Genomic DNA, 10751 nt, shown 5'->3' with positions numbered 1-10751 from the left:
TCCAGCAGGTCTGTAAGAGAGGCAGTGTCTTAGTGAGCTGCAAAAATCAGCTTTGAAATAAGGGCGGCTTTTAGGGATCCTGTTCTGTACTGTACTGGATGGGGCTCCTCTCCAAAAGATGCACAGTCATTTTACATTGTGCTGATTTTAATTCAGCAGCCTGTGAATAAAGTGCCTAAAAAGAGTCATTTTTATACAACTTTACCAACTTCAAAAGGTTTCATGTGGTTATTCAACTCATTTGTTAGATTAGATTTTAAATACTAGTTTTCTTGCATCTTGCTGGATTGATAGAAATCACCATCACATACAGGAGTGCTAGAGGAAAACTTGGAAAAGAGACTGCTTCAGCCCCCTCCTCCGTGTCTGGATACCACTCTTGCTGCCACATCTACACATCTACCATATCTACATCCAAAGCAGTCTGGGCTGTCCAGTTTAAAAAGCTGGAGCCGGTCAAATCGGCTTACTGCAGTTATTGTCAGAGTGCACCAAGGAGCAGTTCAGATGTCCTTGAGAGGGAATTCAGAAGAACCAGAAACCACTGTTCAGTCTCTCGCTGGGCTCAGTAAACAAGCACATACCCCTCAGGGCTTCTGGGTCCCCCAGGATCCTGTTCAGTGTTTCTCGTGGGATCTTCTCAAAGGCTTCGTTGGTTGGAGCCAGGAGCGTGTATTGGCCTTTGCTTTCCAGCAAGCTGTTGAGGTCAGAAGCAGCCACAGCAGCCTTCAGAGAAAGGAGGAGAGGGTAAAACACATTCAGCCAGAATACAAAGGTCAGCAACTTTGTCCAGGGCCAGATTTATTAAGGCTTTTATAACTTCAGAAGACTTATAAAAAATCCTGAATAGTTTCTTTCAGCACTTTGGTCCCTTTATAAATTGACCTGGTCCATGGTTCTCTTGTGTTCCAGAAATTAGAGTACAAGAGCCCTATTTTGGCAAGACTGAGAGCTAATTCAAATACCCTGATAGGCCTGGAATGGGTCACAATAATTCCAGTGAATAATCCAGATCAGAACCCACAGCTGGCTGACTGCAAAACCCCTGTGCTTTTTAAATTATTCCTTAACTTGGAGAAGGTCAAGGCAAATAAATCAGTACTCATCAAATCTGAACAGTTAATATCTCCTAAGAGAGACTCCCATAGAAAAGTGAGGAGATAGACAGACTCAGCCTACATCACTTTACTGGCAGCAATAGCAGGGTGACAATCACTCTTATAAAGCCCTACTTGCACTGATATCAAACACTTCTCTTCCTAAAGCAAAATAAGGCACATTGGCACAAGGATTTTATCAGCAGCTTTAGAATCACAGCACCTAGACACTGGCAAGCTCTTCATGACAATGCACCAGGGTGGATGACTGAACATGGAACCTGGAACATATGCAGGGTGGACTCACCCGAAGAGTTTCCAGACTTTCCTCAGTCTCAATGATGTGTTGAATGCTGTTTGTAGTGGTAGCGATGACTTTGTCAATGACATGGACTACTCCATTGGTGGCATGGTGGTCAGCTTTCAACAGCCTGGCACAGTTTACAGTCACAATCTGCAGAGGGACAGAGCCACGGGGTGTTATGTGCACTAAAACAAGGAGGTAAAGCAGCCTCTGCTGGTTTTCTATTTCAAACACGGTGAGTGCTATAATACTGAATCAGCAGGAGCAGAAATGTGGTTTCCTAAAGAAAACCACACAAGGAATGAGAATGCACTATCAAGGATGTTTGAAACATTTGATGTTTAAAGAGCTTTGAAAATAATCAGTGGTTTTGTCTCCCCTGAATCACCAAGACTAAGAAAATATGCAAGGACTTAGGCAGCAACGTGGGCAACTTCCCTGCAATAGCATTGATGAAACTATTGACTATAAATATTCCTTTCAAGCTCCTTCTAACTGTGTATTCTAAATTAATAGTTGTCAACCTGAGCATTACAGAGTCCTGGAGGTCCAAGGACAGTGTAGGAGGTACGAAGCAGCAGAAAAGCAAGCCTGCTGTGGGCAGGTTTAATACACGTCTTACCCCATTGGGATAGTGGTGAATCTGGATAGGCAGGTCCTGGTACATTGAGTTGAGTGTTGTCCCATGTTTCAGGTCATCCGTGAGGACTCGTTTGTTCACCATGTGGTAGCGGAGGGCGTTGAGCAGCTCGATGTTAACATTACTCACTAAGGAATCCAGAGTTTCCTGAAAATCACAAGAATTCGGTTTTTAGTGCTGAGTGGAATTAAGGCAGTTGTTAGAGAGAGCCAGGAGCCTGGCTGCATCCAGGGTGCTCCCAAGGTGTGTATGCGTGTGTTTATTGAGTGATGTGTTCACCATCTGTGCACATTAAGAGCTCTGACTTTCGCAGATCTTTTGCTTTACAACAGCAGCTCTGGCACCCTCCTCTTTGGCAGAAAAAGGGATGATGGCAGCAAGCTCCAGTGTGGGATCACTGCACTGAAATGAGCAGTGAGGCAACAAAAGGCATCGCTCAGGGCCAAAGACAAATACACCAAAAGACCCTCCCCAACAGAAGCATCCCTGCAAGGGGCTCCACGGGTGCAGGTTTGGGTAGAGGCTTGATGGGGGCGGGGTAGCCAAAAAGATGCCCTCTCCCTGCCCCAGTAGCTGTTCTTACGTATCTTGTACAGATTATTAAGAACAACCAGAAGGGTAAAGTAAGTGTCAACAAGAAAAACATGAAAGGGATGGAAAGTGTCTTAACAAAATCTCTAATGGTAAAGGGCAGGGAAAACTAAATGAGGTGATTTCTACATCCACCTGCTGGAGAGCATCCATATATGCCTCTAGTGATGGGCTCTTTCAGAGAAACAAAGCTCTGGAGCTGATGGACCAGTACAGTGATTCCCATCTTGGAAAATCCTAGTCCTTCTCAGGACTGTGTCTATTCTGCCAGATGGGGCTGGATGCAGACCCCTGCATAGCTGGATCTCCGCTAGACAAAGGCAGAAGGAGAGAAGAAAGAAGAGGAACTATATCTTACAGCAGACAGTGATGCCCAGGCCTCATTACTTGGGGCAAAGATTGTAAAGCTTCCAGGTCCTTCGATTTCTGGCCTTAGGTTGGAGCGGTCGGAGTAGAGCTGCGTGGTGGCAGACCCAACAACTCCCAGCGTTTCATAGATGTTGGAAAGCGGCAGCGCTGAAAGAAGAGAAGGTTACGTTCCCAGCACATCATTCTTCCCTCCTGCTCTATGCTGAATTAAAGGAGAGCTGCTGGTGAGGGGAAATGAAGCACATCAGGGAACTCGTTTCTCTTCATTAATTAGATAATAAATAATCGTAGCCTGACAGCCCCAGCCTCAATTACAGCAAAGTAATCCAGGATCTACTGCATCTCTGAAGGCTTAAATGGAGTTACTCTGGATTTATATGGATGTGAATTGAGGCAAGCAAAGATAATCATTGCTTCCACCTAATCCTTGCTTGTACTCAGGCTTTTGGTGCTCGGAGCTGGCAGCTCACCACTGGACTCAGTCTCAACTGACCCATCCACACCAGCCCTTGTGGTTAACTGGGCAGCATCAAGGAAGTGTTCAGAAAGCAAAAGCAGAATATGTCTTCAATGAACCCAGTGAATTCACCAGTGGCTGAACCGTATTTCCTCCTAAATGCAATTTTGCTAACCTCATGCTTGCCAAAATAACAATGAGCAGAGATCGGCAGAGCTGCTGGCTACTCCATCAGTCCTTAGGATTGTAGTTCCAATACAGCTATACAACTTGTTGGAATAAGTAGTTCCCTACAGCCCTCCTATGCTTGATTAAGCTTAATTATAGCCAAGGTTTGAAGCTGTCTGGAACACTTTGCATGCTATGGAGCTGATCTGGCACTCAGCTGGTGCTCTGCTGAGTCCATTTCTGACTTGTTCATGGCAATATTGTGCACAAATTGCAAAGATTAAATCCACTTTGAGCCATTTCCTAACATTTCCCCTTACCAGGCAGCTGTATCAGTTTAAGGAGTCTCAAAAATGTCAAACATATTTTTACCAGCTGGGCAGCCTTTTTCTCCAGGAACTTTTTCATATCCAGGACAGCACTCGTAACTGATTACTCTGGAATAAGAGATGGATACAGCAGTTAACGGACAGCATCTCACTGCTTTTTCTCTATTTGCTATAGTTCTGCGTCCATCCATTTTCGGGGATGTTTCTAAGCAAACTCCTCATTAGAAATACAGGCTTGGAACAACAGACAAACCACGGTTTTTTGTCTTCTTCAGGGCTGCATGTTGCCAATTTCACCACAGAAAAAAACAGGCACAATTCCTTTTTGAAACCGCGCTTTCCAGGAGGCTTCATACAAACAGGGGATTGAAACCAACACCATGTTCCCAACAGATAAACCTACACAAGGCACTGCAAGTGCTGGTTCATTTGGGCACATTGCCCATGGGATCTGGGGAATTCCCTGGCTGATGGGTCCAGAGGAGGCCATGGAGATGCTGCGAGGGCTGGAGCAGCTCTGCTCTGGAGCCAGGCTAAAAGAGCTGGGTTGGGTCAGCCTGGAGAAGAGAAGGCTCCTGAAGGGGACACCTTAGAGCAGCTCCAGTGCCTAAAAAGGGGCTCCAGGAAACCTGGAGAGGGGCTTTGGACAAGGGATGTAGGGACAGGACAAGGGGAGTGGCTTTAACCTGCCAGAGGGGAGACGGAGATGAGATCTTAGGCAGAAGGTGCTGAGGCGCTGGCACAGGGTGCCCAGAGAAGCTGTGGCTGCCCCATCCCTGGCAGTGTTCAAGGAAGGTTGATTGGAATGGGATGGTCTTTAAGGTCCCTTCCAACCCAAACCATTCCATGACTCTATGATATTAACAGGGGGAAAAAAAAAGAACAGAAAAAAATAAATCCAGAATTTGCCCATTTATTTTCCAACGGGGATTCCTTCCCCTGTTGCTCTTACACTTGGTGTGAAAGGAGCAAGGCCATCTGACTGATGGGCTGAGCCAGGGAGGGAATAGGTGTTCCTCCCAAAGACAAGTGCTTCCTCTGTGCTCCCGGCTGGATTTGAGACAAATAGGATGCTGTATCGCCGAGCCTCGGCACACTCACTCAGAGAGAAAGGAAAATCCACAAGCTTCAGATATTTGTCATCATTTTAACACTGTTAACAAACACTGGAAATGCCTGGGGCTTAAGAGGGAATTCTTCAGGGTAATTAAGAGCCAGTAAGTGAAACAAATACCTGCTTTTCTGTGACAGAAGCAAATAAATTCTGTGTCATGGTTTCCTAAGAGAATTACAAAGCAAACCCAGACTGATTGTCTAGACATTATATATTCCATGTTTTGGAAGGAGTTTGCCTAAAGCAATCCCTTCCTTTGACTACTGGAGATCTTAACACCCTGCTGCTTTGCTCTCCCCAGCCCCCCTGTCTCGTGTTCATTAGAAACACACGCTTCCTCCCCCCACCACTTCCCTCCCCTACCTCCAATTTTCCTCCCTAGAAACTAACTCCAGTCTAGACAGTTCCCTCGGTTCAGACCTGTAATCAAAGACGAAGAGCTGATTAAAGAGAAATCATTCCAAAGTTCAGCATAAATAATTCCTGAGTGCTGATGTAGGCTTTGAAAGGCTTATTTATAGATCGATCAGAGATTAATGAGGTGTGACAAAGGGGCAGGATGCTGATGCACAAGTGTGGAGCTCACCAGCTCAGGGCTGCCCCAGCAGCCGGGTGCCTGCCGGGAAGGGATGGAGGGACCACGCGCTCGTAGAATCCCAGCCTGGTTTGTGTTGGAAGGGACCTCAAAGCTCCTCCAGCTCCAACCCCTGCCACGGGCAGGGACACCTTCCACTAGAGTAGGTTGCTCCAAGCCCCTGTGTCCAACCTGGCCTTGAACACTGCCAGGGATGGGGCAGCCACAGCTTCTCTGGGCACCCTGTGCCAGCGCCTCAGCACCCTCACAGGGAAGAACTCTGTGGGTTCATGGACATCTCCAGCACCGGCCCATAAGGAAAACCAACAGCAAGAAGCACTGAGGCTGGTCATGGGGCCAGCTCCACATGTGCAGGGGCTCCCTCAAGACCCCAGTCCCCTTCCTCTCTGAAGGTGACCTACCAGCATCACCTGGTACACACTTTGCATGCCAGCATCTTGATTTGAGTACCAGAAAACTTCTGCAAAGGGCTGGGTGAACACAGAGCTGCTCAGCCAAGTGTTTGCACCTACAAGGAGCCAGGGATGCGGGTTGCAAAAAAGACCTTCAGCTTCAGCCATTTGCTGTCCCATGGCTGGTGGAGTTGGTGGAAGCACAAGACCACCCAAAGGCACATGGGCACCATTCAAGGGGTAGCTTGGGGCTGGGCATGGGGCACCCTCACAGCTGGTCCTGCAGCCACCTCCAGCGGTGGGGAGCAGCAGCACAGCTCTGGATTCTGCATCTCGATGCTACTGGACCCTATACATCCGTATGGGAGGAAGGCTGCTCCTTTGACACGTCCTCTTCCAGTCTGCTGCCCAGGGGGAGTATTTCTTTTACATGGCCAGAGGAAAACAGCTCATGAGATAAAACAGTGAACACCTCCCATGCACCACACCGCAGGTTCCACACAAAGCCCTTGGAGTGCCAAGTCTATCCCTGTTTCTGGTGTCTGCTCAGTGCTACAGAGCCCTACACCAGGACACGGCAGATGCCACTGATGTAGGTTAAACAAGCAATTCCCTTTCACAAAGACCATTTGTCATCCACTCTGTAACGCCTCTGACCACAATTTCCTGGCCTCCCCATTGAGTAATTCCGAGTCAAATCTATAGTTTTTCAGCTTCTGGTTTTGAAACACTCTATTTATCTATCTGTCTATCTGTGTCTGGCTGCAGAAGCAGCCTCCCTGGCTTTGTTAGTCCTTGTGTCACTGCTGTTGCAGTCTTAGGATCTGAAATTAAATTTTAAGTGCATTTTTCAAGGCAATAAAAATAAGCTTAGGCATATATTAGTGAATAAAGATCCATTTGTAATCATTTCCTGTAATAAAATCCATATGTTTTGGTTTTGTAAAGAGCCAGAGAGTCATTCTTTTCCTAGAGGAAAGTACACCAGACAAGAAAAGGAAAGTTAAATTAAAAGGAAAAAGAGAAATGTATTAAGGGGTAACATACTGCCACCAATTATTCCTCAAAAAATAATCAAGCCTGAAATGTATGTAAGCTGTTTTTTCATTCTCAAGACAAAAAAGGGTGTGGGGACGTGTTCAATTGCAACCCCGCTCCTGGAAGAATGAGTCCAGTGCATAAGGGAGTATGAAAAGCAGAGGCACAACGATGAGAATACACTCTAAATAAACTGTTTCTTTGGCTTTGAAATAACCAAGAGTGGAAAATTACCTAATTACCAAAACAATCTTGTTTCAGTGCTCATTAAAATCAAAGCAGTGTCAGACTTCTTGCCAACTGTCTTATCTCACTTCATCAGCAATGATAAAAAATGTGCAGAACTCCTCCATCTAATTTCTCCCTAACCCGTGTGAGCCAATACTCCAGCAAAGAGAAGAAAAACAAGTCAAAATAAGGCAGATAAAGAGGTAAGAGTCCTCTTCTGATGCCTGAGTTGGAATTTCCATCGTGCACATCCAGCCCCAGTCAAGCACTCCACCCCTGAGGACCTGAAAATGCTGCAGGAGCTCAGCTTTGCTTCCCTGCAGTACCTGGTCTCCTGCCGACCGACCTCCCTATTACCTGTTTGAAACAGTGCTCAGAGCAGGAAAAGGAACCAAAGCCCCCCAAACCATCTTCCTAGAGCCATGTATCTGCACCTGTACCACACATCCAACCTGGGGAACCACAGACCCTTTAAGCAAACCAGGAGGATAACAGCCAGGTCAAATGTGAAGTAGGTGAGATGGGTTGAGTGTCTCCTATCCCAGGGCTGCTCTTCACACAGGTAGGAAAACGTCTTAGCAGGAGGAGAGACATGACCAACTCCACCACCCACCCAGGGCTGATGGAGTGGACCCCCCTGCCAACGGGAGGACCAAGCACACAGCTCCAGGAGAGGACTTCTGACTATGGATCCCGAGCACAGGCTGGATCCACCCAGTTACGCAGAGGAACATGCCAAATCCTGACTCTTTCTGGGATTTAAAGGCATCTGGTATTCACAAAACCTCTCACTGACCAGCTCAGTCCCACAAAATGGGCCAGCTTCACGGGCCCTGCTGAGCACCATTAACTGTGTCCACACAGCACTGAGCACAGCACAGCATCAGACCCCTGACACTGGTGTAAGAATCTGACTGCTGTAGTGTAACGCATCATGTCCTTTATGGCCCAAATGACTCCTGATTGCTTCCATACACCAGGAAAACCAGGTCCAGTGGGAGCTATCACCAGCAAAGGTTTGTAATCAGAGCTGTCCCAGGGTCCCCTGGAAAATCTGAGTCAAGGCACGTGCCTTTTGTTCTGCACAAGCACTGCTAAAGGGCAAAGCAGGGCCAGGCTCAAAACTGACTAAGAATTGAGAAGACAACAATAACACCCATTGTGGAGATGATGCAAAGCAAAGAATAGTGAGCAGATTCCATGTATAATGGGAATATTATCTCATAGGTTAAGAGGCAGGTTAATGCTCTGTGCACTTTTCCCTCAGTGATGCATCACTGCATTGGACACGTGGGTAAAAGCAGAGAAAATGAGGTTAGAAGAGATCACCTCATCTCCTCAAATGAAATCATGAAATACTGCCAGATGCCACTTGTTCCACCTCTTCCTGGAGATAAGCAGATGAGTTTGTCTCTGCCAAATTCAGCTGCACACTTGGGTTACGTGAGGTTAGTTTTTCATATGCTTCGGAGCTGAAGAAATCCATTGCTGGATCGCTGTGCCTTGCAGTGACTACAACAGCAAAGCTATCCCACATCCACAGCTGAGTCATGTTTTCTTTGGAGACCTACTAAGCTACCCTGTTATCAGAAGAGGCAATGATGATACCATATTGGCACGCCATAATCTTACCCGTTTTACGTCAAAAAGGCCACTATTCAGCCAAGATGAAAGCTTGAACTCTAATCACTCAAATTAGGTCTTCCAAGATTTGGTGGGTTTGTAGAATTAAGGGAAGGGAGTTGGGTTTTTTTACAACATTCTCTCTTCTTTTATTTTTCTTTGGGTTTTTTTTTATTCTGTAAAGACTATTGGACATAAGGAAACCACTGCACAATCTCTCTATGTGGTACGCCCTGCAATACATCCTCCTGAAGTATAGAATTGCCCTCTTTTAGATGAATTCATGGGTAGCACGATGAAAGGCTGAAAGCTGTGAGCAGTGCTGACTCCTCTTTTGCCTCCCTCTTCTCCATACCAGCACCAGAGCCACAAAATGAGTCCCAATGGCAAGCCATCACAACTAAACCAATGAAGGCAACCAAAAGGTGAGCAATACAGCTTACCACAGTTCAAATCTCAAGGTCTGCTGTTGAAACAGAGTTTACATAATCTGCAGTGAAGAACTGCATATTTCTATAGAATTTACATTGGAAACACACAGGATGATTTTTGTTCCTGACCCTGGAGATCCAGGACCAACCTGCCCCACACCTCTGCTCCCTACGTCCAGCACTGTTCAGAACATCTTTGCACTGATACTGGGTGACACGGTGGTACTTGCTGAAGTGTGGGACAGCAAACGTGTCTGAAAGCCCAGCTTGGCCTCCACCAAGGAGAAATATTCTCTGCTCCTGATCTACAGCCTGGCACAGAGTCAGGCATGCAGAGCCTTAATTATCTGCTGACTACATCTTTCAAAAGAATGTCCTGAGGCTGCTTACACAGATCTTTTACGCAACAGCTACTTGAATATTGTTGTTTGCCATTTCAGACGTGGAATTGGCCTGCGAGTCTAATTCATTTTCCTGGTGGAGTCATCAGAGAGTGTTGGCTAAAAGCGACACCTCTTTCCCCTTATTTCTGTTTTCCCTTCCAAAGCAAACATACATGGATGAAGTTTATGTTCTCTCCAGTATCCATCAGCTCTGGGTTGCTTTTTCCCCCCCTTTCTTTTCTTGTTTTAAATCCAGGCAGCATTGAGCCTAGTATGGGGACAGACAGAGCTAAGTACTAGAAAACATCTGGCACACACTTCATTACAGCTCTGAGCGCTATATAAATATATATAGAAAAGCAATTAGAATAAACCATCAGGGTTTGTATTTACATGGTTCTTTCCATTCTTAACATCTAAGTGCTTTAGGATGATGATTGCCATTTGAGGAAAACACTAAGATTGCTTAGGGAGTAAAAGGCTAAACCAATTCCTAACACATACGCACATTAAACCCACGCCGTGGGCTTTGACATCCCACGTCTGTCACACCATCTGCTTCTCCCACCCAGCACCCGCCTCCACAGCAGGCTCTTGTGGGAGACCCTGGCCTCCACGTGGGTACTTACGTTGACTTCCCGCAGATCTTCCTCTGGTACCACTGCTTGCAGTTGGTGAAGTATTTCCTGTTCGTGCCGATCAGCTTCTGCACCGCGCACACGTTGGGGCTACAAGTAATGACAAAGCAGAAGAGGGTCCTGTAAGCCTCCCTTCTTCCAGTGCTGACCCCCAGCATGGAGCCAGACCCCACTTGACAGCACCCAAAAAGCCCTGCTGGGACTGCAAGGGAGGAAATACTGAGAGCTGCAAGACAGCTTGCGCAATCTGAGTGTATAATGACTATCGTGAGGTGGAGGAAGCAGAGAAGATCTCTCTTCACTCTGCCAGGGCATCTTTTTCTTCACTGAGTGCAAAATCTTGGCTTTTTCCCA

At 46.5% G+C, this 10751-nt stretch overlaps 1 protein-coding gene across 1 annotated transcript in view; it reads right to left on the bottom strand.

The window, feature by feature from the left end:
• TGFBI (transforming growth factor, beta-induced, 68kDa) overlaps positions 1-10487 on the bottom strand; it is a gene marked incomplete at its 5' end in the record, with an annotated part of 16190 nt that extends 5703 nt beyond the window's left edge. The window contains 8 exons of the mRNA XM_010020922.1: positions 221-236; positions 404-408; positions 585-726; positions 1405-1551; positions 2024-2188; positions 2991-3148; positions 3999-4063; positions 10389-10487. Of these exons, the coding sequence (XP_010019224.1) occupies positions 221-236; positions 404-408; positions 585-726; positions 1405-1551; positions 2024-2188; positions 2991-3148; positions 3999-4063; positions 10389-10487 (797 nt within the window). The remainder of the gene's footprint in view (positions 1-220; positions 237-403; positions 409-584; positions 727-1404; positions 1552-2023; positions 2189-2990; positions 3149-3998; positions 4064-10388) is intronic.
• Positions 10488-10751: the final 264 nt, after the last annotated feature.

Source organism: Nestor notabilis, unplaced genomic scaffold (genome assembly GCF_000696875.1).
Source record: "Nestor notabilis isolate BGI_N333 unplaced genomic scaffold, ASM69687v1 scaffold9398, whole genome shotgun sequence".
In the NCBI taxonomy this organism is placed as follows: domain Eukaryota; kingdom Metazoa; phylum Chordata; class Aves; order Psittaciformes; family Psittacidae; genus Nestor; species Nestor notabilis.
Note: the sequence above shows the minus strand (reverse complement) of the source record. Positions and strands in the feature narration are given on the sequence as shown.